This window comes from Danio rerio, chromosome 20 (genome assembly GCF_052040795.2).
Source record: "Danio rerio strain M-AB ecotype USA chromosome 20, GRCz13ab, whole genome shotgun sequence".
NCBI lineage: Eukaryota > Metazoa > Chordata > Actinopteri > Cypriniformes > Danionidae > Danio > Danio rerio.
Genome location: NC_141040.1, coordinates 6,153,892 through 6,170,000, shown reverse-complemented (window position 1 = coordinate 6,170,000; position 16,109 = coordinate 6,153,892). Strand labels below are relative to the sequence as shown.

The window sequence follows — 16,109 nt, the reverse complement described above, 5'->3', positions numbered from 1 at the left end:
ACCTGTCAACACTGGGTTATGAAAATAAGGCATACCCAAATGCCTTAATGCCAAACGCCGACAAATGCCTGAAATCACAGGCAAATCGCTGCTCGTGCACGTGAGTGACAATCACACAGTATGAACTATCAAAAACGCGATCTGAGAGAATCGCAGATGAGTCGCCGATGCCTGTGAGATATTTGGCGTGCTAAATATCTGGAGCTGTCTGCGATTCAAATCATGCCGTGTGAATTGAGTTTTGACTGAAAATAACATCAGCCATCGCCTACAGCCAATGAAAGAGCAGCTTTCACTTGTGTGTGCGTGTGTGTATACCTGCTGCAGGCCAGCGGGAGGCTGGGGGAGAAGTTAAAAGCGCTCTTTTTCGGTTTATTTGGACCCACGAAATGGAGGAAAACTAGTGGAGGTTTGACAGGACTCAGGAGCAACTGTGTCTGTTTAACGTTTCATACAGAAAGAAATTTGTTTATTATCAACGTTGAGGAGAAATGGCTAATTCCCTTTAAACCCAGGTGAGCAAACATGTACATGTTCTACCCCATTAAAGGCTTCTTTCTCATTATGTAGTTAATAACAAAAGACATACTACATGTTTTTGGCTGTGAGACGTAGTTTGGACGAAGTTGTCGGCGATTCTTCCTATAGTAAAGTCATGCAATGTGAATGTCCCTGTCGCCGATCCATCTTGCAGTGTAAACAAAGCAGCGATGAAACGCTAGCCCAGATAGTCATGCAGTGTGAAAACATCTGTGACACGACTAGTTTGAAAATCATGCAGTCTGAACTCGGCATAAAGAGAGGAAAAATAGGTAGGAGCTCAGTAAATAATTTTGCAATAAGCTGCTACAAATCTGCTGGTAAATGGACTTCAAGAACCAGTCGTGCTCCACACAGACAACCGATTCCAGATCCTGACTGATTGCATACACACAGCTGATGCTGCTTAAGTACTGATTACACGCACATATATACAGCTCACTTTGAAACCCTCAGGGCTGAGTGTTGTTTAGCTATGTTAAGCAAATGTTTCTTTGTTTCTGTTTAAAGCTACAGTCACATTAGAATTTGAACATGCGATATTCTGTCGTGCAGTGCTGCGAAAAGGGGCGGGATTAAACAAGCTTATTAGACATTTAAAAAAAAGAGCGGTCATGTTATGATCCTCGATTGGTCTAACGCAGTCAAATAATGTGATTTCGCAGGTCAGCAATGTATTAAAGCAATGTATTAGAGTGCACTTTTAAGTGCACTACTTGACCTGCGTTACTAGTCCTATCTGGTATTTTTTGGGTTAAAGTATTCAAGGTTGTATTAAACTGTCCTCCACTTGTCAAGCAGACACACTGAAGAAGGAGGAATGTTGTACTCCAAAGTATGTCCTCCTTAAGTGGCGCACTGATTTGGTGGTAATTTCATGTAATGGTGCCTGACGAGGCGAAATGGAAGAAAAATAGGTTGTGTAATTGAGACCGGACAGACAAGCCATGGAGGAATTTTCCTGGATGGCTAAATAAACCCACAGAAGGTGTGGATTAGAGCATGGAGCATGGCATGAGGCACTCGCCAACAGAAAAGGAAAGGTCAGCAATGTCCTCTTAAAAGTGAACGTGAGAATCAAATTGTTATTTTCACGATTGTGTCCACATTTTTTTTTTTTTTTTGAGTGTTATAAAGTTGCACAATCCATCTTCCAAGAAATCAGAGCTGAATGCTTTTTGTTCCAAACTTTTTTTTTGTAAAATCCCAATGATCTTTGTTCTGGACATCTACACAAACAGCACTGCAAAAATGTACTACAAATATGTAATCAGAATGTTAACACAGTAAATTTCACAGCACAGACACCGCAGGGGAATTGCCAAATACCTTTATTTAGCCCCAGATATTATATGAATGCGGGCAACTTTAGACAGTTATGCGGCACTAGTGGTATTCCTGGGGGGAATAGGTAGCCTGGAAGGGGGGGCTAGCCGGATTTGAGCCACATAAATTTTGCTAGCTGGGGCATTAACAATTTTGACCTTCATTGATTTAATACTTCTTCAATATAAACAACATCAAATAATATCCAAATAAAAGTGTTGTAGAGGTAATACTTTTATGTTCAGATGATTTTCATTATATCTAATGGTTATAGTTTAAAACTACTACATATGTTCTGGGCTTGTCAAAAAAAAATGGACACAAATCTTTAAAACACTAAATGATGTCTGTTTTTGGTTTGTGTTTTTTTTTTTTTTTTTGGTGTACCAGAACACAAAATATAATGGACAAACAAAGAGAATGTTATGTCCTTTGCTACGTTGTTAGCAAGGAGTAGAAAACGAAATAAGGAACTTCACCTTCTGAAAAAAGGAATACTCTCCCCTTTTAACTACTTTACATAAAGAAATCTGTGCAATGAGATCACCAATATGATTTGGTTTCATATTTATGCAGAAGAACACAATAAATGTATCAGATTAATGATTTGTATCATCATTCATTCATTTTCATTTCGGCTTAGTCCCTTTATTAATCCGGGGTCACCACAGCGGAATAAACCGCCAACTTATCCAGCACATATTTTAAGCCCACGCGAACGCAGGGAGAACATGCAAACTCCACACAGAAATGCCAACCGACCCAACCAAGGCTCGAACCAGCGACCTTCTTGCTGTGAGGCGACATCACTAACTACTGCGCCACGGCGTCGCCTTGTATCATCATGTAGGTAATTATTTATTTGAATTATTTTCACAACTGATATTTTATAATTGTAAATGCAATGTATACAATACTTTAAAGATTATTTTATATTTATTTTTTAATTATAATTATTATTATTAGTATTTTATTCCATTTTGCTATATTTTTCTCTATTTCTGTTGACATTTTTAGTTTTATTTTAATTGTTTGTTAATTCATTTCAGTGGCAAGGGTCAAAAAGAAAAAAAGATATATATAACCTTGATTGTACAAAATGTTTTGTTAAAGCTAAAATATCACAAATATATATATATATATATATATATATATATATATATATATATATATATATATATATATATAAACATTGCAGTGAAGCACATCAGCTTTATTAATTGTTATAAAGGATTACTAACTTATGTGACTTGTTACAGCAATAAAACCTAGAAGCAGTTTGATAATGCTTCTGGGTTATTTAAAAGTTTGATTAGCTGATTTCATTTAGTGACTTGTATATTAATGGCACTGTGCTGTTAAATACACTGATAACACATTTAAAACCAGCAATGGATTGATCAGGTTTTAAAAGCTCAATGAACATCTGAAGCACTAAAAATACACATTAAGAATCGGCGGATGCATCTCACTGATGATGTAACATTTCCATACAGTCACAGACAAGGGTTGTTCGATTTTCCCAGCATGCACTGCAGTATGAAATGTGTCACCATCGTTGAGAAGAATATGATGTTTCCTGATGTCTCTTTTATGAGCCACTCAGACGCTTAATGTATTTTCGAAACCAATGACCAATGCACTGCTGGCTTTCAATATGCAGGAGCATATGATTTCTACTAGTATCTCAGCAAAACCAACACCATGTTATCATCGTTGTGCAAAATTAAAATCACGGATAAATCAGTGAATCAAACGTTTTAAAAAAAGCAACAATCACTTTTGTCCTGCAGTAGGTTTTGACATAACACAATGCTTCAACAAATAAAGAAAAGTTAACGTAAATCACCCCATGCAAGTAACCACTCTTTACTGCCTTGGTGACTTTTTTCAATAAAACATTTAAAACTTTAATTCTCAATAATTGGGACTGAGAACTTCTGATAATATTAAAGTCAAACAGATTAATAAGTGAAGCTGCTGGTGCTGTCTGTAGAGGTGTTTAATGATCCTGCTGAGATTTTGAGAGATGTAATGTTTTGGTTGATTTCATCTAAGGCAGTGTCTAAGTCCAATAAGCACGTCATAAAAACTTTCATTCTGCACCCTTGGGTGACGTCATTTAATTGTCCAAAAGAAACGTCTAAAAGACGTAATTTGAACACAGTTGTGTTTTGTGGGAAAACACCATAGATTACCAACAAAGCCTCAAAACCTTTAGTTCATCTCTCAAAACTAATTTTCCGTCAATGAACATGTTAGTGCTGTCAGAATGACAAGTCCTTGCGTCATTGTGTATGGATATGTCAAATCATTTAGTCATGTTGTCAATATAACTGTACTCTGGAGGAGTGTTCTAATGTAAACTATGCCTATTTTCTATTTTTCTTTTTGCTATTTGTACTGTAGTTTGTTGACAGATCATGTCATTGTGGTACAGAAAGGAAAAGACAGTACTGCATAGCACAAAGAAAAACAAAAAGTAGAAATGTGAACATAATAATAATAATAATAATAATAATACATTTTATTTTACTTTTCCAACATACGTGCAACTCAAAGTGCCTCACAAACAACAAAAATGCATTAAAACAGACCACATAAACTTGTCACATATACTCGGATAAAAGCATTCATGTACACAAAATATAAGCTTATATCCACATGATCACGCACACAATAGTCCTTATATATACAAGCACACACCATACATACACACATAAACCTACAACAATATAAATAAAATGCATACACCTTAAAAGCTTGTGTATTCATATGCAATTTTAAAAAGATGTGTCTTAACACGCTTTTTAAAAACATGAATACTAGGGGATTCTGTCACTTTAAGAGGGAGACAGTTCCAAATTTTTGGAGCAAAATGGCTAAAAGAAGTGCCGCCAGATCGCATCAGGTTTACAGAGTAAAATTCTAAAAGCCCAGCGCTAGAAGAGCAAAGCAAACGGTCTGGATTACATTTTGATAAACAGTCGGAAATGTGGGAAGGTGTCATGTTGTGAAGTGCTTTATAAACCAATAAAAGAATCTTAAAATCTATTCTTTGGTGCACAGGTAACCAGTGTAATTCTATTAATACGGGTGTGATGTGCTCTCGCTTCTTCAATTTCATTAAAACTCTGACTGCTGCAGTTTGTATCAGTTGCAACTTCATTATAGAACCCGTAGGTAAACCAGTAAATGGCATTGCAATAATCAAGGAGGAATCTACTATGAGATGCACCTTCATTAGAAAAAGTCAGGATTCATCTGGGAAAAATGTACCAATTTTAAACAGATAAAAAAAAAAGCCTAAGGGAAGTGCATAGAAAAATGCATTAGGAAGACTAAATATTATGACAACTTGTTCAGCCATTTTGCATGTAAAGCCATGAACAAACAATTAAATGTTGTGGGGTCTCTGCTGTTAAATGTTCAACAGAGACCAAAATAATACATTTTGACCAACATGACATAAGCAATTGATAATGTTGGAAACGTTAGAGACATAATCACTTACATGAATATACAAAGGTTTTTTGATGTGCACAAGTGACACCATGATGCGACAGGCCCGTAGCCAGCCAATTAAAAGGAGTGGTTCTTTTGTATCAAAAAATTGACTTTTATGCATTTATTCGATTCAAATCATGAGATTCAAATACTGCATATTAGGGATATTTTAGGCATAAATTTATGCTGGATTAGCTTTTTGAATGGTTATCATTACCGCACTTACTTCCTACATTTTTGTCAAAGTGCTTATACTAAAATCAAACAAAAAGTGCTCAGGGGTAGCAAAAATAATGTGACTGTGCTCTTGTGGTAAGATGTTTCATGAGAATAAATGGCAAAAATCAATCCAAGGCACTCAAAAAATGTGGAAAAAATATTAAAAAGCTTTTATTGACGTGGCTAATTTATTAACATGTCTATCAAGCATTTTAGAAATATTGTCAGAAATGGGATCTCCTGGCCACGGGCCTGTGTGAAGATTGAACAGGCGGTTTTGAGAATTTCCAAAGCAACTGAGAACAACTGTAGCACATTAAGTAAATAAATAAAAATGATAACTTTTAAACTTTTATTCTAACTGCATTTACTTTCAATGCAAATCCAATTAGAACCAATTGTTTGGTAAACAAAGCAATTTCGTCATATATCTACTAAAAATACACTATGTAAACTGTTTTGCATATAAATCATATATTTTTCCATACTACTTAATAATATTCATTCATTCATTTTCCTTTCGGCTTAGTCCCTTTATTAAACTGGAGTCCCCACAGCGGAATGAACCCCCAACTATTCCAGCATATGATTTACACAGCAGATGCCCTTACAGCTGCAACCCAGCATTGGAAAACACCCATACACACTCATTCACACAAACACAAACACACACACCCACAATGAACAATTTAGTTTATTTAGTTCACTAATAGCACATGTCTTTGGACTGTGGGGTAAACTTTAAATCCACGTTAACAAGGGGAGAACATGCAAACTCAGTGGGGACTCAAACCAGCGACCTTCTTGCACTGAGCCATCATGCCACCATAAATATTTATACATATTAAAAACAAAATTTCATGAAATACATATTTCAAGCAGGTAGCAGAAAAGGAATAGAATGATGGCGTAGTTGTAGTTTTCAGTTCTTATATCAACTGAAGGGTATTCCCTGCTGAACACCCCAGCACCCAATCCCCTGCCCCCTATCAAAAAATAACAAATAGAAACCATAACAGAAGTTCTAATGTGTAACGACCAGGGAGGGAGTGACAGATACAACGGAGGTAAGATCCAATATGCAGGTTTATTCAGCGTCAGGCAAGCAGTGGTCAAATCAGGTACAAACGGGTATGTGCAGGCAAATCCAAAATCGTCGTCGTATAAACAGGCAACAGGTCACAAGGCAGGCGGCTAAACAGGAAAACAGGGAATACTAGGCTAAGATCTAACACGGAGAAACAAGACAAGGAACCGCGTTGTAATGTCACACTAGGGTAAACAAGACTCTGCAAACTGGATGGGTTCATGAGTGGCTTATGTATGGTATGCTATCAGTCTGTGACAAGGTTCAGCTGGTGATTGTAATCAGGTTAGATGAATGAACAGGCGTGTGTGTCTGGAAGAAGTGCATGTATGAAAATGTAGTCCTGGTATATGCGGAAGTGTAGTCCTGGTATAGTGGAAACCAGCGATCTCCGGAGAGCGATCGTTGGTTCTCGTAACATAATGGTTTTGTAATGCGTTAACTGATTATAATGGAAATTGCATTTAATGGTGTTAATAGAAACTGTAGCTGTTGAGTGTTTTAAAAACGATTTTCTAAAGTGTCACAAAACAAACTAGGATTCATTAAAATGCATATGCAGGGCTGGTGGTCCGGGGCCAGCGTGAAGACGCTCGGGACAGTAGATAGGATTGTTACTGGCCCCTATCAGCCAGTAACAATGAGCATGTTATTTTTTTCCGTAACCTGGTAACAACCATTACAGCGAAAAGATGGCAGCATGGCGGCAACATCAAACTATAAGGCTAAAAGAAAACATCTGTTTCTAAAGTCTTGGAAGCAGACAATTACATGCGTACAACATTAAGAAACAAACAAACAAACAAACAAACAAACAAAAAAAATTATAATAATGAGATGTCGTCATTTTGGCAAGCCATTTTTTATATAAAAATAATTTAGAATTGTAATAAAATTCCAGCACATATTCCATACTGCTCTTTTGTTTGCATAAAATCTTGATTTTTGCTCATTATACATTTATTAACATTTTTAAAATGTTTAAATTCTAGATTTACAGACATTATTTTGCCACATTATTTAAAATATGGGGCTAAGAAATAGCTATTAACTTTTATTTATTTATTTATTATTATTATTTATTTATTTATTATTATATAAATAATTATTATTATTTATTATTTATTAAAATATCAACAATTGGCCTGATCGGCCCTTTAGAAAAAATCCTTAGCGTTGAACCCTGATATGGTTTTTATTTTTTTATATCTGTAGTTGAAACATTTAGATTCTTCCATGATGGTTTCTATTGTTTTGTTTTTTATCAGCAGGGTTCTTAACCAATATTAATAATAACATTGTTTGTTGTAATGTATAGATTAATCTGAAGTATAATACTAATAATAATAATAATAATAATAATAATTGACAAATTATATTGTAAAATCACGAAACCCAACTTATCAAATAATTTGATTTGGTTGTAATAGGACTAAGTTTTTAAACTATGACGAATGATCTCCGGTGGTCTGTAGTGTCAATGTGTCAAACCAACAAATCCAGATTGAATAGCCTACGTGACTATGTTCCCAAACACACCACAAATTATTTTAAAAAGTAGGCTACTGTTTTTAATGGTTAACATGTATGTATAGCGGAAACCATAGAACTTCTGGAAATACTTTAACTTTCAGGTTTCTATAATTATTTTCTGCTAATTCAAAAGGAAAATTACATATAACAAAAACACAAATATTATCCTAAGAAAAAAAAATACTTACAAGACTTCTGTTCTCTCGGGTAACGTTGGAATAGAATCTACATCCATGCATGAGACAACTAAGGCTTTCCATTGGGAGCACTCACAACCGTGCGGGCATGAATTCGTCCATCCGATCACACTCACAAGTGGCAGCATCAATACTAACATCACATGTGTCTTCATGGTGTAAAGAATAAATGTAGGCTATTTTCTTCCACACGAACCCTACAGTCTCTCTACTTGGTTTGTAAAAGTAACGCTAAACAGTGAAAAACACCGACAATGAGTTTAAAGCTTAAATGTGTGCAAGACGAGAGTCTGAGACAGTCACTCTCTGACTCTAGTCAGAATGAAGAATGAGGCTGTCGGCTGAGGCGCCCTAGCGGTTGCTATAGGAACTGAATAGTTATGTTCAGCAAAAATATTTACTCATAATGATTTTTAGTAATTATAAGTAAGCCCTAAAAACCTTTCTGAAAAAAAAATCACAACACGTGCCTACGCAAACGAAGGTATAATCTGGACTAACTTACCCATTAAAATATAGCTGGAAATATTTACAGTCTTCTGTAAAAACGAGGACACTAATTAATTAAAAACGTCTCAAGTAGCTGTTTATGCAAGACAGCAAGTAATAAACATTTAAACAAACATTTAACAAACATTTAACACAAACAAAACTAAGAAATGTCGTAAGAGATTAGCTCACACATGAAGCAGTTGCTCTAAAGAACAGTGGGTTGTAACACTACAACTCCCATGATTCATAGTGTTTGTTGTCTTCCTGTTAGGCGGCCAGTTCAAGTTGCCATAGCAGACGATAGCGGTATCACAAGTTGATCATCCGAAAATTGTCTAACAACTGGGCATTCGGGTATAGTTTAATGTACATTAACGTTACGTGTCTTATAGTTTAGCAGTTTTGTGATTCGATAGTCTACGCTGAGGCAGTACTTTTTAACTATAAACAAAAAAACAAATACAAAGCTAACTAACGTAGCTTGATCTTGGTAATTTAACATTAACGTTAACTCTCTGTGGCATGTTAATGTTTACAGGATCTTTATTTCACTAGACTTCTAATTATCCATCTTAAATATTTTTTTCATAATCTGGAGAATTTATACGCGTAACATTAGTTAAGACAGATATATAATGCACGTTTTACGAATGACAAAGGTGTTTATTATATTTTTTATATACGTTAGCGTTGCTTATTTCTAGCCCCTGATTCATGGCAGTATGGACTCCTCCAGTGAATCTGGCACATATAATAGACCCAGAGGGCATCGATGGCGGGCTAGGGAAAGGTCAGACAGTGGGTTTCCAAGGGATACACATGTATCAGACATATCGGTCAAAATCGACACTTTAGCAAACACTCTGCAGGTAAGATGTCTTTATTCATTGCACGTGAATGACTGCTCCGTTGTGTACAGCAGGGATCCTTTGACTTGCAAGCTTGTGCTTTTGTGCAGGATACAAGCCGAAATCTAAACAAAGTGGATCGGATGTTGGAACAGTACAAGGAACACGCAGATGATCAAGTTGAAGCCATGGCGACGGTGAGTGTTGGTGCTCAGAGTTGTATGACATTGTCTTTGATTTCAATTTCAGATAAGGGGTTTGTTTTGAGACCATACCCTGTGTTCTAGCTGAGAGAGAGCTTAGAGGAGTCAGTCCAGCATCTGCAGGGACAGCGTTTGAGGAAGTCTACCAGTGGGTGGAGAACTTCGAATTCCATACTGCAAACAAGTGACTTGGAGGATGGCAGCGCCACAGGTACAGCAACATGAGATGTAGCTTCTCTTTATATATATATATACATACTGTATATGGGATGAAAAGTTTTCACCAAAATAGAGAAACCGTTTCTAAGTTTTTAGTGTGCACAAATATTTTACAGTACTTTAGAAATGCTCGAAAATGTATCTGTTAATGTATTCAATCAATTATATTTGATTAACCAAAGTCAATTTCACGTCTGTCACATCCATAACAGAGAGATGTCACATCCATAACAACACTTTTTTCCTCATAAATGCAAAAATGTAAAATAAAATAAAGTCAGTCATGTTCGTTCTATAGAGATCCAACTCTTATCCTTTTTATTAGCATTATTTCCTTTGGGTTGTGTAGTTAAATTCACAGAATTTCTACAAAGTACAGTGTGTACTTTAAACTCGCAGACTTTTTGGTCGCATATAACGCATATTTATTTTCCTCATTGAAAGTACAAAACATCCTTATAGATTGATATTCTTCTGGTCTCTTAACTCTGTGGTCAGTTGTTCTGGAAAATATAAACAGATGTTTTAATAAATATAAAATATAAAGTTAACATATACTTTCTATGTCAATTTGTTTTGAGTTATATATATATATATATATATATATATATATATATATATATATATATATATATATATATATATATATATATATATTCATTCATTCATTTTCTTGTCGGCTTAGTCCCTTTATTAATCCTGGGTTGCCACAGCGGAATGAACCGCCAACTTATCCAGCAAGTTTTTACGCAGCGGATGCCCTTCCAGCCGCAACCCATCTCTGAGAAACATCCACACACACACACACTCATACATTACGGACAATTTAGCCTACCCAATTCACCTGTACTGCATGTCTTTGGACTGTGGGGGAAACCGGAGCACCCGGAGGAAACCAACGCGAACAGGGAGAACATGCAAACTCCACACAGAAACGCCAACTGAGCCGAGGTTCGAACCAGCGACCTTGAGGCGACAGCACTACCTACTGCGCCACTGCCTCGCCCTATATATATATATATATATATATATATATATATATATATATATATATATATATATATATATATATATATATATATTACGTAATATGCAAAAATTTATCAATCAAATTTTTTTTATAATCATCCTTTATAAAAACAGTCTGCAAAACATTTTGATTGACATTCTCCCTTTGTACATCTCACCAGATTCTAAGTGCCCCGCCCATTTGTCACAATCTCTCCCTCATTAGCATATGATGTTAGTCTTGTTTTTCAATCTGCCACTATGCTGACAGGTATTTGTAGTTCCATCTTTTTTTTTTTGAAAAGAGGTCTGGGAGCACAATCTCATTTAGGAATCACAAATTTAAAAAATCGCTGGCAGCCTTTCTGGGCACTCTTCAGTTTTTGGTAGCCCGGATATAAATTAAAGTAGCCTAAATGTGAAACATATGTTTAATGCATTTAAAACTTAGTGCATGCTATTTCTGTATCTGAATTTTTGGGTCAATGTGAAACATATTTTTGTGGACAATATAAAGCATATATTGTTCTGCGATTAGTCCACCTTCACCGTCTTTCCCACATTAAAGAGATTTATTGTGTGGAGATGCTCCAAAGAAGTTTACCATCTAGAATAAAGCAAGTGTGCGGATCAGTGATTTGGTTTGATTTGGGCTGCAATATCATGGCATTCTCTAGGCGCAATTCTTGTGCTATATGGGTGCTTCACTGCTAAGGACTTAAGGTTGACGATGAAAGTGAGGTTTAACATTTCCCTTAGCCCCTCTGGGGTTAGTTTCTGTGTGGAGGATACATGTTCTCCCTGTGTTTGCGTAGGTTTCCTTCCGGTTTTCCCCACAGTCCGGACATGTAGTATAGGTGAGCATTGGGTAAGCTAAGTTGTCTGTAGTGTATGTGTGTGAATGAGAGTTTATGGATGTTTCCCAGTGATGGGTTGCAGCTGGAAGGGCATCTGCTATGTAAAACATGTGTTGGATAAGTTGGCGGTTCATTCTGCTGTGGTGACCCCAGATTAATAAAGCGACTAAGCCAAAAAGAAAAGGATTGATTGAATGTATGAATGAATATATATATACAGTATGCATTATACAGCATGTAATAAGTTACATTAAGCAGCATGTTACCACCAGATTTCTGTTTCTTGTCCTGTAGAAAGGTGGTGCAGCCCTCCGACGTCCACTCTGAGAAATTATGGGAGTGCAGCCACAGGTAATAGAAGACGGTCTGGTTCTGTCGCGGTGCATTTCAGAGACGCCACTCAAGCTGAAGATGAGGTAAGACTAGACACATGACTATATATCTTAGAACCAGACTTGACTGAATTACCAGAAAGGTTTGTTTTGCATTCGAGACACAGTAAAATGGCCTGTTTGATTCAGGTTATTTTGTGGTAGCAGTGGCTAATATGACCAAAATTGTGTTTTTAATCAAGAATAACAGCGTTTAACTGTGTAGTGAAGCATGTCTTTTTTTAATCCAGAGTACTTATCTTATGCCCAATCCCAATTCTACCCCTTAGCCCTTCCCCTTACCCCTCGTTTTGCGCGTTCAAGGTTTTGAACAAGAGAAGGGCGAATAAATGATGACAGATTTTAAGGCCCAATCCCAATTAAACCTCTTAGCCTTTCCCCTTACTCTTTTATGCACATTCACGTGAAGGGGTGTCCCAATTCTCTTTAGCTTGAAGGTGTAGGGCTAAGGGGAAGGGGTGAATAGCCCTTTGAACGAAGATTTTTCAGGACCACACTCGAAAATTTCCCAGAATACACCAGCTACAATGGCAGATAGTTACACCCGGAAGTAAGGAGATCCACAAATTAGTATTTTTTTGTCATTATTACGAATTTTTACAACAAACAAACAAGTTTTAATATATTCATAACCACGTTCGTGTTTTACCATCATGCTTAAAAAAAAGAAAAAAAAACACTTAAATACAAAACGCTAAATTGTGTGATCTATAATCCCTAATAATAACTCCTGTTCAGCAGTCCCACAACATTCTGACACTCGATGACTCTCGAATACCCTGTCAGAAACGTCTAGTGGCTGGGAATGGGCATTTTAAAGTGACTACTATAATGTTAATGTTGTTTTTGGTGTGTTTACGTTGATTAATATGGCCACTGTGTTAAATGCACAGTACAGTTATGATCTTATTGCCACATTAGATCTTTATGATGACATAATATATGTGTGATTTCCTGAAGATAAATACCAATAAATGAAGCAACTGGAATAAATACAGCAGTCGTGATCGTCTGATCGCATAGGAAGCAAGAGATCGCGATGACATGTGCAGGTGCTGTAGTGCTGTCCCAATTCTTAGGGGTAAGTTTTAAAGCCCTTCCCCTTCACACTCGGTTTTAGGGGCCAAGGGGAAGGTTAGGGGGTGGGGGTACAAAAATTGAATTGGGATTGGGCCTTAATCAAATTTGATTTTTTTAGCTAGTTTGATGTATTTGTAATGTGTTCATTCATAACAATAATAAGGATTATGCTTTTCATGCCTCCATAAGTCATGGAAATTATTAACAAAAGTAGAAACATATCAACTATCTTATAAATTCCTTAATATAAATTGCTCCAGTTAACAAGGAATCCTTATTTTGAGTTAATTTTATGAATTGAGATGTCATGGAAACTTTTATAGAATATTTATCAGAAAACCATTATTCAATAAAATGTTAAATATAGCTGTTTGAGCAATGTATTTTTTAACTGGCAGCCAGAATTACTTTGTTTAATGCCATAATTGTAATTTATTAGCTTTATTTTATTAGCTTACCATGCATTTATTTTTGTATCAGCTGTGTCACAGGCTCACCTGTTGACTTTTCTCTCGTCTCTCGTACATGTGTAAAAAAAATAAAATTAAATAAAAAAAAAGGTGCGGGTCGCACCTGTCTTAAATCAAACAATACAGTGGAATTTTCGAGAATTAAAACTAACTTTGCAGAATTACAGCACTTACAGTAACTTGCTTACTGTATTCAGAAGACCCATTTATCTTTAAATGATGCCTTGACTTTTAAAATTGAAATGATTAGTGTATGTGGACCGGATTTACAGTGGTCTTCTGGGGGATCAGCTGTCTTGGTGAAAAATGTTCTAATCCTCAATCAAATTGAATTGGATACCCAGTTACAAGCAATAGCGGTTCAATTTACTCTTCATAGAGCTATTACATTATATTCCTATTTAGATTTCCCCCCACGAAGCTGTAATACCTCAAGAACTGGATAAAATGGTTTCAGAGTTACATTCCATATATAGTGTACTCATGGGTGATTTTAACAGTCACAAACCTTAATAAAGACCTATTTGATGTCAAAGGAAGAAAAATGAACGTTTTTATAGAAAATAATTATTTATGTCTATTAAATGATAGAACAAAAAAAAAAATCTTCATCCAAGTCAAGATACACATGCTGCAATTTGACAACATGCAGTGCTCATCTTTTACTAGATTGTTCATAGAGGGTCTGGGATGACCATTGTGGTGACCACTTTCCAATTATCTTCATATTTCCACAAATTAATGTACAACTTAGAACTTCAAAGTGGCAACTCAAGAAAGCACACTGGCTCTTCTTTCAAGCTATGTTGCAAAAAAAACAACAACCCAAGAATATCAAAAATCTATAGAAGCCTTCACTCAGCAGTTAATTGCTATAGCAGATGAAGCAGTTCCAAGAACATCAACAAAACCTCAACAAAAAACCAATCCATGGTTTAATGAGCAATGTACTGTAATAAAGCTATTGAAGCACGGAAAAAAGCTCTCATGAAGAGGATCTGGGATTCGTAAATTGGAGGGAATGGACAATGGTTCTCGTATACAACATATTAAAAAAACAAGGGATACCTCAGACAAATAGAAGATCATCAATAAGGAACTGCCTCCCTGAATTTCAACTAACATGAACACAGCAGGATTGTAAAGAACTGATTTTTTTTTGAAAGTATACCAAGCTTAAAACCAACTTTTTATGAAGGAAGGATCAATTAACTCATTTACATGTTCACATTACACTGCTAATGGTTCAGATAAAATTCATTATCAGTTCATAAAGAACTTACGGTATAGTTCACTAAAATATCAGCTTCCTGAAAAGAAGCAACAGTGATACCTACCTAAACCAGGACAAGACCACTCTGACCAAAATAACTATAGACCAATTGCTCTTACCAGTTCCTTATGTAAAACTATGTATATGTATGTAAAACTATATATATATATATATATATATATATATATCAGCCTGATCTCACGAGAAAACGTAAGTATTTTACGTTTTGCCAGTTTAGTGGCTAATTCGTATGAATTCGTACGAGTTCAGTCGAACAAAATGGTACGATTTTAAAAAGGAGGCGTGGCACCTGACCCCACCCCTAACCCCAACCGTCATTGGGGGATAAGCAAATCGTACTAAATTGTACAAATTAGATCGTATGAATTCATACGAATTAGCCACTAAATGAAAAAGTTAAGAATTGCCGTGAGATTGTGTTGATATATATATATATATATATATATATATATATATATATATATATATATATATATATATATATATATATATGCCCCTTATTCTTTTTGTCTGGTTTTATCAAAGCATTTTTTAACATCTGGGAATTGTAGGTGAGACAATTTTAGTTTAAGTCAGTGACTGGAAGGCTTGAATGTATTTAGAGTGTCTGTGGGGTCTTAAAAAGTATTAAAAAGTCTCATATTTGGAGTCTTAAATTCTTCATTTCTTAGATACACTCACTGCATCAGTCCCTTAGAGACCTGCGGAGTGATCAACTTCGATTGGGTGATGACATTGATAGAGAAATCAGCAAAAGAAACAGGTAACTATAGTCATGTAATTATAATGAATATATATTAGAAATCCATTGTATAATTTTTTTCTTGTATGTTTTTT

At 35.7% G+C, this 16,109-nt stretch overlaps 3 protein-coding genes across 58 annotated transcripts in view; 2 read left to right on the top strand and 1 right to left on the bottom strand.

Moving 5' to 3' along the window:
• The window catches only part of tshr (thyroid stimulating hormone receptor), a 43,525-nt gene extending 34,373 nt beyond the window's left edge, over positions 1 to 9,152 (bottom strand). Inside the window, exons 1-2 of one of the 7 annotated variants that reach the window (XM_087297259.1) lie at positions 9,091 to 9,152; positions 8,915 to 8,948 (exon numbers count right to left, since the gene is read on the bottom strand). Coding sequence is in view for 3 of the 7 variants with exons in the window: in XM_087297255.1 (XP_087153381.1) it covers positions 8,401 to 8,564 (164 nt within the window). In the remaining 4 variants the exon portion in view is untranslated. 7 annotated transcript variants of the gene reach the window in all.
• The window catches only part of dsc2l (desmocollin 2 like), a 1,349,056-nt gene that overhangs the window by 1,300,227 nt on the left and 32,720 nt on the right, over positions 1 to 16,109 (top strand). The gene's annotated exons all lie outside the window — the stretch shown is intronic.
• cep128 (centrosomal protein 128) overlaps positions 9,175 to 16,109 on the top strand; it is a 52,428-nt gene continuing 45,493 nt past the window's right edge. For 15 of the 50 annotated variants that reach the window (XM_087296252.1, XM_087296244.1, XM_087296231.1 and 12 more), the window contains exons 1-6: positions 9,175 to 9,255; positions 9,606 to 9,770; positions 9,860 to 9,946; positions 10,037 to 10,163; positions 12,331 to 12,452; positions 15,944 to 16,035. In XM_087296252.1, coding sequence (XP_087152378.1) covers positions 9,624 to 9,770; positions 9,860 to 9,946; positions 10,037 to 10,163; positions 12,331 to 12,452; positions 15,944 to 16,035 — 575 coding nt within the window. In that variant the 5' untranslated portion in view covers positions 9,175 to 9,255; positions 9,606 to 9,623. 50 annotated transcript variants of the gene reach the window in all.